Source organism: Phacochoerus africanus, chromosome 6, assembly GCF_016906955.1.
Source record: "Phacochoerus africanus isolate WHEZ1 chromosome 6, ROS_Pafr_v1, whole genome shotgun sequence".
Taxonomy (NCBI): domain Eukaryota; kingdom Metazoa; phylum Chordata; class Mammalia; order Artiodactyla; family Suidae; genus Phacochoerus; species Phacochoerus africanus.
In genome coordinates this window covers 3,344,086-3,360,177 of record NC_062549.1, presented here as the reverse complement: position 1 = coordinate 3,360,177, position 16,092 = coordinate 3,344,086, and the positions used below count along the sequence as shown (strand labels likewise).

The 16,092-nt window shown below is 50.9% G+C and overlaps 1 protein-coding gene across 1 annotated transcript in view; it reads right to left on the bottom strand.

The window, feature by feature from the left end:
* Nucleotides 1–16,092, bottom strand: part of TRAPPC9 (trafficking protein particle complex subunit 9) — a 468,592-nt gene that overhangs the window by 188,392 nt on the left and 264,108 nt on the right. The window contains 1 exon segment of the mRNA XM_047783197.1: nt 4,210–4,352. Coding sequence (XP_047639153.1) covers nt 4,210–4,352 — 143 coding nt within the window.

Here is a 16,092-nt window from a genome sequence, read left to right as displayed (position 1 = left end):
CTCTTCTTCATCTAACTTAGACACTTAGACCACTGATCTTAAGCCGTTCGACTTCTTTAAGCATTTGGTGTTCTATAAATATCAGCTAGCTGGAGTTGTTTACTAGAACTGTGCAAGTGTTCTATGTTTTTACTAATTTCCTGCCTCCTTATTCTATCACAAACTGAGAGACAAGTGTGGAGATATCCAACTATAACTGTGTTTTCCGTCTCTCCCTTCAGATGTCAGATGATTCTGAAGTTATGTTTCTAAGCGCATTTGCACCGGACTGGTAGGTGCTCTTGAGGACGTGAACCTTCCGTCTTTACAACTCCCCCTCCCCCTTTGCTCCTGAGAGTCAACTTATTTGCTAAAACATTCATGCCAACTTTCTTAGGATTAGTGTTTGCATGCCATATCTGTTTTCCCCATCTTTTTGCTTTTTTAAACTGTGCATACCTAATGTGAGTTTCTTATAGAAAACATATAGTTGGATCTTGTATTTTTACATAGTATGAAAATTTCCACTTTTTTTTTTTTTTTTTTTTTTTTTGGCCATGCCGATGGCATGCAGAAGTTCCCAGGGCAGGGATCAAACCTGTGCCACAGCAGTGACAACAGTGGATCCTTAACCCGTGGAGCCACCAGAGAACTCCTGACAATTTCGACTTTTAAATGCAGCATTTAGTCCATTCACATGTAATTTAATTCGTGGTATTGTGGGTGTAAGCCTACCACATTGCTGTTTGTTTCCTGCTTAACTTTATGTTCCTGGTTCTTTTCTCCTTTCCTGCTACTTCTTTCCCTCTTTGGGGGATTACTTTTTTAGTATTCTGTTTTATCTCTCCTGGCATATTACCCACTCCATAAGTGGTTGCTTGAGGCTTTATAATACTCATCTTTAACTTATTACATTCTAACGTCAAATAGTACAACATGTTGCATATAAAAACTTCCATTTCTCCCTCCTTTCTCATTTCTTTGTGTTACTTTTTTAACATGTTCTCCTTCTTTATATATTACATGTCATTATATATTATATACATATAACTGCATATATTACTACAGAATTTAAATGTATTAATGCTTTAAATGTATTATTTCTTCTTTAGACAGTCAGTAGTCTTTTAAAGAAATCAAAAAGCGAGGGAAAAAAAATCTCTTACATCTAGTCACTTAGTCATTATTCCCAGGACTCATCAGTAATGTAGCTCTAGTTTCCATCTGGTTTTATTTCTATCTAATGAGCTTTTATCAGCTGCTGAAACACAAGGACTGCACTCTCTCCATCTCTGACACGGCGCCTGAAATGTGGGAGGTATTGGCCTAAAGCTTCATGGTCCGCTAAGCGCTTCATGAGATGAACCAAGAATGTCCAGGAGAACTTACAGAAGGGCCCCGGCCACACCTTGTCATGGTCAGAAAAGTTTTCCAAGAAGGTAACACAGACCGATGGCAAACACGATCTCTAAAAGGTTGGGGAAGGAATGGTGGTTTAAGCAAAAAAACAGTCTTAGGAGTTCCCGTCGTGGCGCAGTGGTTAACAAATCCAACTAGGAACCATGAGGTTGCAGGTTCGGTCCCTGCCCTTGCTCAGTGGGTTAACGATCCAGCGTTGCCGTGAGCTGTGGTGTAGGTTGCAGACGCGGCTCGGATCCCTCGTTGCTGTGGCTCTGGCGTAGGCCAGTGGCTACAGCTCCGATTCAACCCCTAGCCTGGGAACCTCCATATGCCGCGGGAGCGGCCCAAGAAATAGCAACAACAACAACAAAAAAAAAAAAACAGTCTTAGAAAGGAGGGGAGGAGAGGGTCCCCGGACGTCACTAGGTCCTGACGCGTCCTAGTGATGGTGAGAAGCAAAGCATCTTTCACACAGAGTGCGGAGGGGCTGGGCGCCAACAGCTGAAGAGAAGCATCTAGGTCCAAAGTCTAAGTGCCTGACTATCTCAGCAGAGAGTTTGAACTTCATCCCGTAAGCTCTGGGGAAGTCCTGAAGCCAGGCATTTGTGGTCACAGGATGGTGCAGGAGCGGGGAGGCAGGGGACCAAGGGGCACGTGTCTCCAGGGTCCTGAGGAAAGACGGCAGAGGGGTGCCGGGGATCGCAGGGACATGGGAGACCTTTCAGAGGCACAACCCACAGGATTTGGGCATCGATGCGTTAGACTTGGCAGGAGTGGACCAGGAGGGTTAGGGGAAATCAAATCTCAACCCCAGGCGCAGGGAAAAGACAGAGAGAGGCCAAAAGGAAGAGCGTGAGGCCAACAGGCAGGGTCATCGGGAGCCAAGGAGCACGTCCACTAACCACCAGCTCTTCTGGGTGGACGTTTGCGCCCCGCCCCGCGGCGTTTTCCTCATCTCCAGGCGTCGGTAAGAGCTGCAGGGGCCAGGACATGGGAGCCAGAGAGCAGCAGGGGCAAATGATCCAACTCCGTGCCAACCTGTGCTGCTTCCAAGACCTCCTTACAAGAGCAGTGGCGGCGGGAGGTGAGAGGACGAGAAAGAAACACACGCCAGGATTACGGCGGAGCGGACCGAGTGCACAGAAAGGGCCTGAAAACCTCTCACGGCATCTGGCAGCCGTCCTGGCCACAGCTTCCCCAGGGCAAGTGCCTTGATGCTTTACACAAATTCAACACAGAGGCGAGCCCTGGCAAGAAAGACCATTACTCTGCGGACTGAAAAAGTGACAGACGATGGGGCGGAGGCTGGAAAGCCCAGGCGAAGCCAAGGGCTGGCGAGCAAAGCAAGTCTTTCTCCTACAAACTAAAACGACACTTATTTGGGGGCTGTGTTCCCTCAAGGAGGGTTTGATAGCAGCAGTAACATCCCTCTGTTACGCCCTGGGGGGGTGCAGAGCCCATGGAGGGCGTGGGGACACGCTGCTTGTGGTCTGGTCTCCCCCACAGTCACGGCCGTGCAGGTACGTGCAGCCTTAACTCTGTGAAGATGCGGTACCCTCAGAGACGTGAGGCGCCACTGGACAAGAGGATGTGGAGGTGCCCAGGGGCGAGCAGCACCTGCCTGCCAAAGGCTGCTTGCTCACCGCCTGGACGGGAGTCTGTGCCCAGAGGGTCTCCAGGTCTCCAGTTGGCTGGAGCCCCGCCCAGTGCTTTCAGACCCCGACACTCCCGGGGTTACCACAGGTCACAGTCTGGGGTGGGAATTCGCCATCCCCCACCGAAGGCGGGCACCTCTGGTATCTCCAGCCACTTTCGGGTTCGAAGGAGACAAACTGCCTGATGTCTGTCTCCTGGGACATAATCGGGAGACAGGGGGCGCTCTGGGCAGACGTGACCCCACGCACCAGTGGCTGGGAGCGCCACGAGGTGGGGGTGCCGAGTGACCGGACAGCCTGGCCCCGCACACAGCCTTCCCCGGAGGCCAGAAGGGACACAGACCAGCGTGGGACTTGTCTGGGAGTCTGAGAATGTGGCCGTCTGCTGAGACCCTGGCTACCCAGAAAGCTGGACCAGACTGGAGCCAGGATGGGCTCAAGGACCCGGGCCCTGCCCAAGGACGGCCGCAAGCCAGCACGTCGCCTGGCGAGCAGTGTCATCACGGCACAGACGGGAAGCCCATCCCCTCACCCCCTCACAGCAAACTGCAGAGGCGTTTCTCCACGCTGCCCGCTTTTCTGATGAAGAACCTAAGATCCAGGGAGGCCAAACACCAGGGCACAAGGAGAGGCGGCACCACGATGACACCAAGGTCAGCATCCTGAACGTGGCACCGTCAGATGCTAGAACAAGGCAGTCAGAGAGCAGAGAGGCAGCCGTGAAAAGAATGAAGTCCTGCCATTTGCAGCAACAGGGGTGGACCTCGAGATGCTCATACTGGGTCAGACAGAGGAAGAGAGCACACGATTTCGCTCACATGTGGTCTAAAACAGGATGCAGAGGACTTATCTACGAAGCTGAACTGGGCTCAGGGACGGAGCACAGACTCGTAACTGCCGAGGGACACGGAGGGACGGGCGTTCGGGGTGAGCACCTGGGCACCGGTATATTCAGAGGGGCCAGAGCACAGGGTCCGCCCGTAGAGCCCAGGGAACTTATCCAGCACCCCGTAACACACCACAACAGAGAAGAATATACAAAAGCGTACGCGTATAACTCAATCGCCTCGCTGTACGGCAGAAATGAACACACTGTAAGTCAGCCATGCGCTGTAACACACCTTCCTAAGAGAAACAGAACCGAAACAACCACGAAAAGCAGAGACGCCCCTACCTGGTGGCGGGCAGCGTGCTGACGCGCGTGAAGAACACAGAGGGCTCCACCTCCACGTGCAGCCCCAGGGCGAGGCTCCTGTAATATCCTTCCACGTGGCCGGGGCCTCCGGAGTACTTGAAATTCAGGATGGCTTCCAGGGTCTAGAATGACAGAGAAAATGGGAAGTTAGTGCCCCCTAAATTGATCCCTTTCCCTGGGTGGCAGGCTTCACTCAGGGGGCCTCACTCAGGGGGGCCTCACTCAGGTGAGCCCGACTCAGGTGAGGCGGAATGGAAATAATCCCAAGTGGTAAAGTCATTAGCACCGAGCACCTCTCAGCCACCAAGAGGGCTGTCGCCTGAATCCTGGGACCCTTCCTACGGAGACACCCCAAATCCAACACCAGCACTGCCGGCCCAGAAACTGAGATGGAGAGGAGCTCCAGAACCGCCCTGGGGGCGGATGGAGCACTTCGGAGAGGAAAACACATCGCAGCGAAGAGCATCCTTCAAGCACAGATCAGCTGGAGGGAGAGCGCGGCTCTAGGCCGTCGGTGAGCAAGGCTGGCAAGGCACAAACTCCAATGCAAGACGCCTCCTTGACCCCATGGAGAGATAAAGTCGCAGGGCCACCACGAGTAAAGTCGCAGGGCCACCACGAGGCCAGAGGCCAAGGAGGAACAAGGCCAAGGTCCCTAGGAGGGGGGACCATGGGGACACATCTCGCCAGGGGCAGAGCCAGCCACCATACCAGCTGGGGGGAAGGAACGGGCTCAGAGCCGCTCGGGCTGAGCAGGAGCTCTGCAGTCAAGACGCTCAACGACTGGTCCACCCACTCCAGCCTCTTCTCCAAGTGTCTCCCTGGGGGCCTCACAGAGGACTGTTGGGGGGGGGGGTTCAGGAGAGCAGGGGGAGCCTCTTTGGTGACACAGGCATGGGGGAGGGGGTCAGCTGCCATCACAGCAAAGACAAGAAACAGACACCCCAGCCCCAATCCTCAACCTTCACAGCAACCCCATCCAGACCCTTCTCCCCTCGGAAGCAAAATCTTAAGCTTCGGGGAAAGAGTAGCAAAGGACGAGGGCACAAAGACGTCCCTTCTCATGAGGGAGAGCAGATGCTGCTGCGAGGGCCAGGAGCCAGTCCCGAGCCAGGCCCCTAGAGCAATGCCATCAGCAGAACGCATTCATACGCAACGCCCACCAGGCAGAGTGGCTGCTACGGGGGAGGGGTGGGGCAGGGGCAGGGCAGGGGCAGGAAGGCCATGAGCCCAGGGGCACCATCTAGGGGCTCTGACCTGGGACTGAGGCAGCATCTGCTCCAGGCAAACCTAGCAGGTGCCCAGGAAGAAGCACCCCGGGGGAGGATAGGACCCTGCCAGGTGCTGGCAGGCAGGGAGGGCTCAGGGCTAAGGCTGGAGCAAGACCATCACAGGCAAAACCCCTGGGATCAGCAGCCCCTCCTTCCGCACCCCCCCCCAGCACAATTTGGGGCCCGTGCTGCATCAAGAGTAACCATAGCAACAAGAAGTCTCAAACTCAGCTCAGCTCCTCACCAAAATGACTCAGCCTTCCCCAGAAAGGTCCTAAAACCAGCATCAGCACACCGAGGCCCAGGGGCCAGATCTGGCCCGCAGCCTGGTTCTGCACGCCCTGGAGCTGAGAACAGACTTTACATTTTTAAAAGGTTGTAAAACAAAACAAAACGACAAAACCAAAGAAGAATATGCAACAGAGACCATATGTGGCCAGCAAAGCTAAAATATTTACTCTGTGGTCCTCTGCATAGAACGTTTGCTGATATAACTCTAAGGAGAAAATACCGCACTCAATCATGACCTTGGGTTAGGAATGGTTTCGTAGACAAAAGTACAAGCAGCACGAGGCAAAAGGCTGGTGCCACGGAATCCGAGGAGGGCAGAGCTTGGGAAGAAGAGCCAGAAAGCCCACGGCTGCAGCCAAGCCCTGTTACAAGGGTCAGAGAAAGTGACTAGCTGGTCACTAATCACCCCAGTGGAAGCATTTTCCAGAAGAGGAATAGTGAAGGTGAGCTCAGAGCACTGTCTAGGGGCTGACAGTGCCCAGTGGGAGCCTCAAAGCCACGCATTCGAGGTAGGGACTCGAGCACGCTGCCACCTGCGAGAGCCAAGGGAAGCCACTCTTCCATCGGCCAGAGGAGGTGCCCGCCCACCCGCCTGCCTGCCTGGCGCATCGTGCCTCCTGAGTCCCATTCCATGGATGCAACTAGGGATTCTCATACTAAATGACGTCAGAAAGAGAAAGACAAATACCGTATGATATCACTTAATATGTAGAATCTAAATGTGGCACAAATGGTCCTGTCTACAGAACGGAAACAGACTCATGGACATGGAGAACAGACTTGGGGTTGCCAAGGGGGACGGGGAGGGGGTGGGATGGACGGGGAGTCTGGGGTGAGTAGATGCAAACTATTCCATTTGGAATGAATAAGCAACGAGGGCCTGCAGCACAGCACAGGGAACTGTATCCAGTCTCCTCAAAGAGACCAGGGCGGACGATAACATTAAAAAAATAACGTGTGCATACGTACGATGGGGTCACTGCTGTGCAGCAGAAATTGGCACAACACTGTAAATCAACTAGACTTTAATGAAAAAAATGTTTGAAATGTCACATTCCAATAAGCGTTCCTGGGAAGACACGTGTTACTGCTTTCGCCCAAAGAAGAGGCCGCCATAACCACAAATTTGCTTAAACCAAAAAAAAAAAAAAAAAACCACCTGCACGTGCATGGCATCAGCCCACGCACAGGGGAGAACGGCTGCCTCTGGGAAGACCGGAGGAAGAAACCCTAGGGCCAGGCCAGGCAGCCCAGCCCAGGAGAAGGAGAGCAGCTACAGGGACCAGTTAGTTACGCGCTTAGCCTGACAGCCTGGCCCTGAGATCTCGGGCGTGTTACCTCTCCGTTCGCAGCCTCGGTCTCTCAGCTGTTAAGTGGGAACAATCCCTAACACCCATCCCACCCGACTTTAGCGGAGAGTCAGTGAGAAAGCAGCAAACAGCTAAGGGCACTAAATAAATTCCTTCCTCCCGCTGCAACCTACCACCCATACTCTGGCCGCACTGCTTAACGTAGGAGGAAACAGGAAATGCATATCAGCGCTATCTATTTTATTCAACGTTTTTTAATCATGGTAAGATACAGATAGCAACGCTTCCCACTGTGACCACCGCTAAGTGCACAGTTTAGTGGCATCAGGGACAGTCACATTGCTGTACAACCGTCACCATCGTCCATCTCCAGATCTTTTTTTTTTTGTCTTTTTGCCTTTTCTAGGGCCACACTCACAGCATATGGACGTTCCCAGGCTACGCCAGAGCCACAGCAACGCGGGATCCAAGCCATGCTTGCAACCTACACCACAGCTCACGGCAACGCCGGATCCTTAACCCACGGAGCAAAGCCAGGGATTGAACCCGCAACCTCATGGATACTAGTCGGATTCGTTAACCACTGCACCACGAAGGGAACTCCACTCCAAATCTTTTTCATCAAAAGTTATGCAAACATCCAATTCCGTTCTGCCTCCTGCCTTCGGCTCCCACCGTTCTGCTTTCCGTCTCCATGGAGTTGACTGCTCGAGATACGGCATCTAAGAGGAATCAGCGTTTTTGTCCTGGTGTGTCTGGCTTATTTCCTCAGCACAGGGTTCCCAGGGCTCGCCCACACCGCAGCATCCATCAGAACTCGATTCCTCTTTAAGGCTGGATGATGGTCCAGTGGACGGTTGGACCACATTGTGTTGATCCGCTCACCTGTCCACAGACACTTGGGCTGCTCTCACCTTTTGACGGCTGTGAATAATGCTGCTGTGAACTTGGGTGTGCAAACACCTATTGGAGTCCCTGCTTTCAATTCCTTTGGGTCCATACCCAGAAGGGGAGCTTCACATGATAATTTCTGTATCTTTTTTTTTTTTTTTGAGGACTCAGCATACCATTTTTCACAGAGGCTGCACCATTTCACCTATAAGGACTCCAATTTCTCCACATCCTTGGTAATGCTTATTTTTTCCTAATTGGTTGCTTTGTTTTTTTAATAATCACCATCCTGATGGGGCTAAAGTGGTATCTCGTGTTGCTTTTGATCTGCATTCTCCTAACCATGGAGGGTTTTGAGCATCTGGTCATTCTGTATCTTCTTTAGAGAAATGTCTATTCAAGTCTTTCAGTCCTCTTTTTTTTTTTTTTTTTTTTTTTTGGCCATGACCATGGCATGTGGAAGTTCCCAGGCCAGAAGTCAAACATGCAGAACAGCAGTAGCCCGAGCTGCTGCAGTGACAACACTGGATCCTCAGCCTGCTGTGCTCCCAGGGAGCTCCCCTCAGCCCCATTTCAAAAGCTCACTGTTCCAACCCACCTCCCACCGCTCCTCAAGGTCTATGTGTTTACAGGTGCCCTTGAACTCTGGACTACATTCTCTGGACCTGTATAAACGCTACTCCTCCTTCACGGCCCTGCCAAAGCCCGCCTTCTCCAATAACATGGCTGTACTGCTTGACGCGATGAAACACGCATTTTTAAAAAATACTCAAGGACCGTATTTTGGACTCACTAAAATCCCAAACTCTTCTCCCACAGCATAAAGCACTGTACGATCATCTCAAAAGGATTGCCAGTTTCATGAGGCCATGTCTTCCACTTCTGCAAACCCCTTGGTTGTCCGAAGGTGACACCTCTCCTACACAGACCCCAGGAAACCTTTCTGCAACGACTTTCTCAACTGGCTCTCATCTGTCTGGTCTGCTCTTTCATTCATCTCTTCAATCACCCCCCGTGCTTTCGGAGGGCCAGGATGTGTGCTTAGGACAAGGTGAACACAGTACGGCTCCTGATTGCTGAAATCACAATAAATGTTGAATCCATGACTATCTGAGTAAATAACCTGACAAGTAAACAAAGCCGCCGCATCCCCCAGCACAGACGTGGCACCTTCCGCAAACTGCTGGCGTGGCGGATGAGGAAATGAACAGATTCTCAACAGTGGCCGTGAAAAGCCAAAATTTGTGAAATTAAAAAATGTCACACTGGCTTTTTTGTTTTTTAAGGGAAACTTAAAAGTTGTCTCCAAAGAATGATTTAGCAGAACTCAGCCAGGAAATGAGCAAAAAATAGACAGAGAAGGTCACTGTCAAGTACCGTGTAACAAAGACAAAAGAATCGTTTTCTATTTTCTTGTTATTGGCTCTTTTTCTTTTTTTTTTTTTTAAACTTGGTAGAGAAGCCAAAAATATATAATTATGGGGAGAAATATGTAATTTATGAAAGTCAAGCACAGAAAAGATTTTGTGAAATTACTGAATATCACTGCCTTTCTTCCTTGATTTAAAAAAGCCTCCTCAGCCCCCTAAAATGAGAGTATTTTAATAAAGCCATGAGTGGGCTGATTAGGGAAAAGCCACAGGATATCCAAGCTTTATTTCAATCAAAATGTAAGGAGAAATAATGCACTGCTCTGCCATGAAGATTTTCCCTTCTCAGAATGTGTTACAGTATTTACTTTGAGAAAAGACTATGACAAAAATCAGAAATGAGCAAGGAGTTAAAGAAAACTGATTTATTTTCTAGGCGTACTGCCAGTTATTAGTTGAGCTACCTTTTAGTGAGCACCTACTACGTGCTGAATGCTATGGTGAGTGATCCTCACACATGGGCTCTAGTGGTTATGAAAAACGTCCAGTTTTCATAAACAAGCAGTCGGGTGACTGGCCAGGGCCACACACCCGGGGATCAGCTCGTCCAGGGCTCAAACGCAGAGCCACACGGCGGCCCCGCCCAGGCTCCTCCAGCCCCGCAAACTGCCCAGAACAGCATCCATTCATTCACCCGCCCCGTCGGTCACTCACTGACCCTGAACAAATGTCCCCTAGGTGCAAGGGACTGCGGCAGAAGACACGACACCACCCCCGAGGGCTCCAGTCTGGTCAGGCACGAGCCAGAGATACCGAGACAACCGGGGTATGTTACATGATGGGGAGTGCGGGTCCAGGAGAAGAGACTGCGTGTCCGAGCTGGAGCGGGACAGGGAGACACACAAGCCCCAAGGAAGACGGGATGGCGCAACTATTACAGAGAAACAGGACCCAGAACATCAACTAAGACTAAAACCTGTCTCGTGAGAGCATCAAACGCGACAACCCCCTACGTTAGGCTGATCCAGGGACAAAGAAGGGAGAAATGAATTAATCCTGTCAGGAATGAAGACAGGGTTTGGTACAGATGGTACACGTGAGAAAGGGTAACAAGGCACAGTGCAGACAACTTAGTGCCAATCGGGTCCACAGCTCAGGTAGAGCGGGTGCCCGCTGCCAAACAGAACCGACGAGAAGTCGAAGACCTGCAGAACCTCCTGCTAACTGAAGATGCTGGTTTCATAAATTAAAACACCTCCTAAAAGAGACCCCATGTTCGGCCAGCTTCCTAGCTGAATTCTAGCAAAACTTCACATTAGAGACAGTGGCAGTGGGTATACCAACACCTTCGGAAAAATGCTGAGAGGGAGAAAATGCGCCCGTTCCTTGCAGGAGGCGTTGTTACCCACATGCTAAAATCAGAGGGTTTGCAAAGACTACTACAGGCCTATGTCCCTCATGAATTTAGAGGCAAAAATCCTGAATGATCATTCCTGAGTCTAATGCGGTAATATGTAAACTGGGGAATACAGCTTGGCAAAGTGTCTCAACAATGGAAGACTGATTTCACATTAGAAATTAATCAATGTCATTCACTGTATTAACAGACCGTTAACAGGCAAAGAAAGAAAAGCCATATGATCATCTCAATAGCTTCGGAAAATGCAGTTGACAAAATTCAAAACCTATTTACGACTTCTTGAAAAATATCAGCAAACCGGGCATAAAAGGAGCATCCTCACCCTACAAAGTGCACCACGGAAAACTCATAGTTAATGGCAAACGACATTATGCCCCTAAAAGCCAGAAGAAGGCAAGGTCACAGCTGTCATTACTTCTTCAATGCTGTCCTTAAGATCCTAGGCAATTCAATGAGACAAGAAAAGGGAATTAAAGGCATACATGTCAGAAAGGAAAGCATAGAACTGTTTATAGATGACACAGTCGTGTATCCAAAAAAAATCCTAAGGAATCTACTGGAACTCTCAGGAATTGCCAGTGGTAAAGTAAAATGCAGAATCACTTTGGAAAACAACTAGGCAACCCTCATAAACGTAGACATCGAATTACTGGGAGTTCCCGTCGCGGCGCAGTGGTTAATGAATCTGACTAGGAACCATGAGGTTGCGGGTTCGATCCCTGGCCTTGCTCAGCGGGTTAAGGATCCAGCATTGCTGTGAGCTGTGGTGTGGGTCGCAGATGCGGCTCGGATCCCACATTGCTGTGGCTGGGGTGTAGGCCAGCAGCTGTAGCTCCGATTTGACCCCTAGCCTGGGAACCTCCATATGTCCCGGGAGTGGCCCTAGAAAAGGCAAAAAGACAAAAAAATATATGTATATATATTGTTAGCAATGAAACTCCAACCAAGAAAAAATATATATCTACACCAAGACATGCAGGTAAATGCCCCTGCTGGAAACTTTATTTGTAGTGTAGGTTAAGCCCAAACTGAAATAACCTCAATGTCCAACAGGAGGGAGGTGAGTGAATAAACAAATTTTATGGAATGTTACTCAGCAACAAATGAAACACACTTCTGACACACCCAACATGCAAAAAATCCCCAAACACCATTCTGCGTTAAAGAGGCCAGATACAAAAAAGTACATACTGTTTGCTTGCATGTACATGAGATGCTACTAAAGGTACCCTTTAGGACAAAGAGCAGAGGGATGGTTGCCTGGGGTTGGGGGCGGGCAAAGGCTGAGCGCAAAGGGGCCAGGGAACGCTGGGAGATGATGAGATTATTCCATACCTTGATGTACAGTTCACGTGGCTGCATTTTATAGAGTGCAGACGACACTCAATAAAGTTGATTTTAGAAACTGATCCTGACCCCCAGGAGGCACAGAATCACTTGCAAACATGAACACAAAAGCCTCCAACGTCATGGCACGGGCCACACTGACGTGGGACTGGCTCTGTCTGAGGACAAATGTGAAGCCTGAGTTTCCAGGTTCCACAGCGGAGTCTCAGAAGTGAGTTTATGATTCACTGTAATTAACACTTCACATCCGGAGTTCCCGTTGTGGCGCGGCAGAAATGCATCTGACTAGGAACCACAAGGTTGTGGGTTCGATCCCTGGCCTCGCTCAGCGGGTAGAGGATCCAGCGGTGCTGTGAGCTGTGGTGTAGGTCGCAGATGCGGCTCAGATCTGGCGTGGCTGTGGCTGTGGCGTAGGACGGCGGCTACACCGCCAATCAGACCCCTAAGCCTGGAACCGCCATATGCCGCAGGTGGGGCCCTAAAAAGGACAAAAAGACAAAAACAAAAACAAACAAACAAAAAAACCGCTTCACACCCCTCCTCCAGCTCGCGGTGCCCTCGTGGGTAACATATGAGACTGGGGCCAGATATCACCTGAGGTTCTTATACATCCTTATATGAACAGTTATTGCTCATTTCATAACACTAATCTAACGTTTCATGATTTCTAATCTAACTAAAAAGGAAAAATCACCCTGAATAGCATCCTAACTCAGTATGTCTAAGAAAAAGGTCTCTAATGTTTGGAGACCTGTCACCACAGATTCCCTTCTGCTCTATTTCCGCGACACGACATGAGAGTAACAGCTCTGATGTGCTTCAGTCAAACGCTAAGGACCAGGGGTCCCGGCCAAGGCTCATGCCCCCAAAGGCCAGTCCTACGGTTTACTTAAGGTCAACGGCACACCCAATGAAAGGCTCACTGTTACTTTCCAGCTAATGAGCACCTTTAGCCAAAGTCTTTCTTCAGTGTTAATTACGCCTTAAAGACGCCGAGTGACCACGAAGTAAACGGTGCACCCACAACAATGCAGGAAGGCATATGAGCACCACCAGCCACTGAAACGCTCCGACTCAAGAGGCCCACAAGTCGCTTGGTGACTGACACGGGGAGGGACACTGGATCCAGGTGGAAGGGGATGTGTCTGGGAACCGCGGAAGATCTGATTGGGGGGTACCCAAAAAGCAGCCATTTCATGTTCTTTGCTGTGAAGTACAGGTTCAAATCACTTCGCTGCTTTTTTTTTATTGACCTGTCCATCTTTTTTCTTCTAGATTACCTAGGAGGTTTTATACATTAAGGAAATTACTCCTTGCCTGTGATAGAAACTGCAAATATTTTTCCACAGTACCTTTGGATTTGCTTATGACGTTCTTTGCCTTGCAGAAATTTTTCGGTTTTTGCAATTAATGCATCAGTCTTTTATGTTTCTTGCATCTTTTTCACGGTTCCTAAATCAGGGTTAGAAACACTCTCCAAACTCCAAGAAGGTTATAAGATACTATTCTCCTCTGTTTTCCTCCACTATTTGAAAGTTTGTCTTTTAAACTTTTTTGTTTGTTTGTTTTGTTTGTTTTGTTTTGTTTTGCTTTGCTCTTTAGGGCTGCACCCGTGGCACATGGAGAGTCCCGGGCTAGGGGTCGAATCGGAGCTACAGCTGCCAGCCTATGCCACAGCCACAGCCACGCCAGATCCAAGCCGCATCTGCGACCTACACCACAGCTCACGGCAACACCAGATGCTTAACCCACTGAGCAAGGCCAGGGATCGAACCCACAACCTCATGGTTCCTAGTCAGATTCGTTTCTGCTGCACCACAACGGAACTCCTATCTTTTAAACTTTTAACTTCAATATTTTCTCAAGGTGACAGAAAACTGGAAAATGCCCCCAAACCAATTCAACAACTGTTCACATTTTCTCCCATTATTTTTTAGTTCTCTAGCTCTCTTCCAGATAGAAGATAAACAGGCAGACCATTGGAAAAGATGGTGTTTGCAAGCCTTCTCCGTTGCATTGCTCCTATTTTTCCACTAGTAATTAGCAGAGCGTTCACTAGACAGCGCCACTGTGCCAGCACTGGAGCCCATGGGCGCGAGAGCGGCGCTGCGGCTACTTAGGAAGATGTGGTCACTCTCCAGAGCCATGTGAAGACGGGCTGAAGGGGAGTGAGGCCGAATGTGCAACTGGCTTCCAAAAGCTACCAAAAGGAAGAAGCTAGAGAGAATGGCTGTTCATTGCACTGTCCTTTCAACTCTGTGTTTGAAATTCTTCAAAAGGAAACACTGAAGGAAGCAGGAGCCCATCAAGGACGCTAGACCTAACTATGGAAAATCTGAGAGCAATGGCACCCCTTTGCTGAGCACACACGTGCTCCAAGGGGGTTTAGAGAAGACGCCTCGTCCTCCCAGGAGAGGCCTCAGCAGGGGTATTGGTGCCCCTTGTTCCACTGAGATGTCTGGGGTTCGCCCAGGCACAGGGTCTCAGGGGTCGCGGCTGGACTCTGGGGCTCATCCCCTGACCCCCAGGGCTCTCCCTCGTGTGACGCCACCTCCTCAGGTGCGCTGGCCCTGCTGGGGGGTCAGCAGTCACTGGGGAGCGCCACCTGCCAAAGCCAGACAAGGCTGCCCAGGTTAGAGGGTGGTGACCGCTGCCAAGCCCACATGTCACAAAGCTCTGCTCTCTCCACAGCTGGGCGGCTTCCGATTTAGTTCCGTTGATGTTTCCAGTTATTCAACAAGTCTTCCAGCCGTGGTCTTTGCTTCCTTCTCCCTCCAGCAAGCTCCCTTCTCTCGACAGAAAACAAACGTCGACCTGCCTTGCCAGCAGCGGCACTTCTGGGTCCTTGGAGCAGTGACCCTGGTAAACCCCTCCCGCCCTCAGAACCCCCGTCCCTCCTCCTCCGGTGGGAATCAATTTAACACCTGCTTTGTAGAGTACTTCTTCAGCTCAGCTGGCACAACAGGCCAGGACTGGAGCCCCCCGTCCCGCCTGGACCTCAAGCCCCCCACCCCCAGGATGAAAGCTGAGCAGCTGAGTGCTCAGCCCTCTGCCGGGCTTCTGTCCCGGGAGCAGAGGCTACTCCAGCACCTGGCAGGCCGGCTTCGGCTCCACACTCTGCTCTCCAGCTGTTGGGGTCCTCCAGAACCTCTCACCCTGGCCAACAGGAAAAGCGGGTGAGGAAATAAAACTGCATTTTTTTTTCTTCTTTTTGACAGCTGCACCTACAGCATATGGAAATTCCCGGCTAGGTGTCGAATCGGAGCTGCAGCTGCCAGCCTATGCCACAGCCACGGCAACATTGGATCTGAGCTGCATCTGCAACCTACGCAGCAGCTTGTAGCAACTCCAGATCCTTAACCCACTGATCGAGGCCAGGGATCAAACCCGCATCCTCATAGAGACAATGTCTCATCCTTAACCCACTGAGCCACAATGGAAACTCCATCAAACTGTATTTTAATGACCAGAGGCAACAAGCCCCTAGGTTCTGGCCACCCCAAACCCACTGGCCATCCTGAGGCCTGGCAGATGGATACCGGGGCCTCTAGGACCCTAGTCCTTCCCAGCACATCCCCTGACCTCGGACCGCTGCCCTGGAGCTCACATCATGGTCACTCGTTTAAACCGAGTGCTGGTCCCCACGCCAGTGTTTCTGATTTGGAGGGTGGGGTGAGCCCTGAGAATCTGCACTTCTAAGGAGCCCCAGGATGGTGGAGCTGCTGGTCCAGAGACCCCTTTTTGGGAACCGCCACCTGGAGACGGGGAGCGAGGGCAGCATCCCTGACTGGTGAGACGGGGAAAGGATGGCTCGTGCGGGCTCCACCCCCGCCCTGTCCTCCAGCCAGAGGGTGAGAACGGGGGTCTCCAGCCCTGCCCCTGGCTGTGGGAGGCATTGCAGGGCCCATGTGGCCACAGCGAGGCCAGCTCCAACCTCCCCTGGGCAGCGAGCATGTACCACT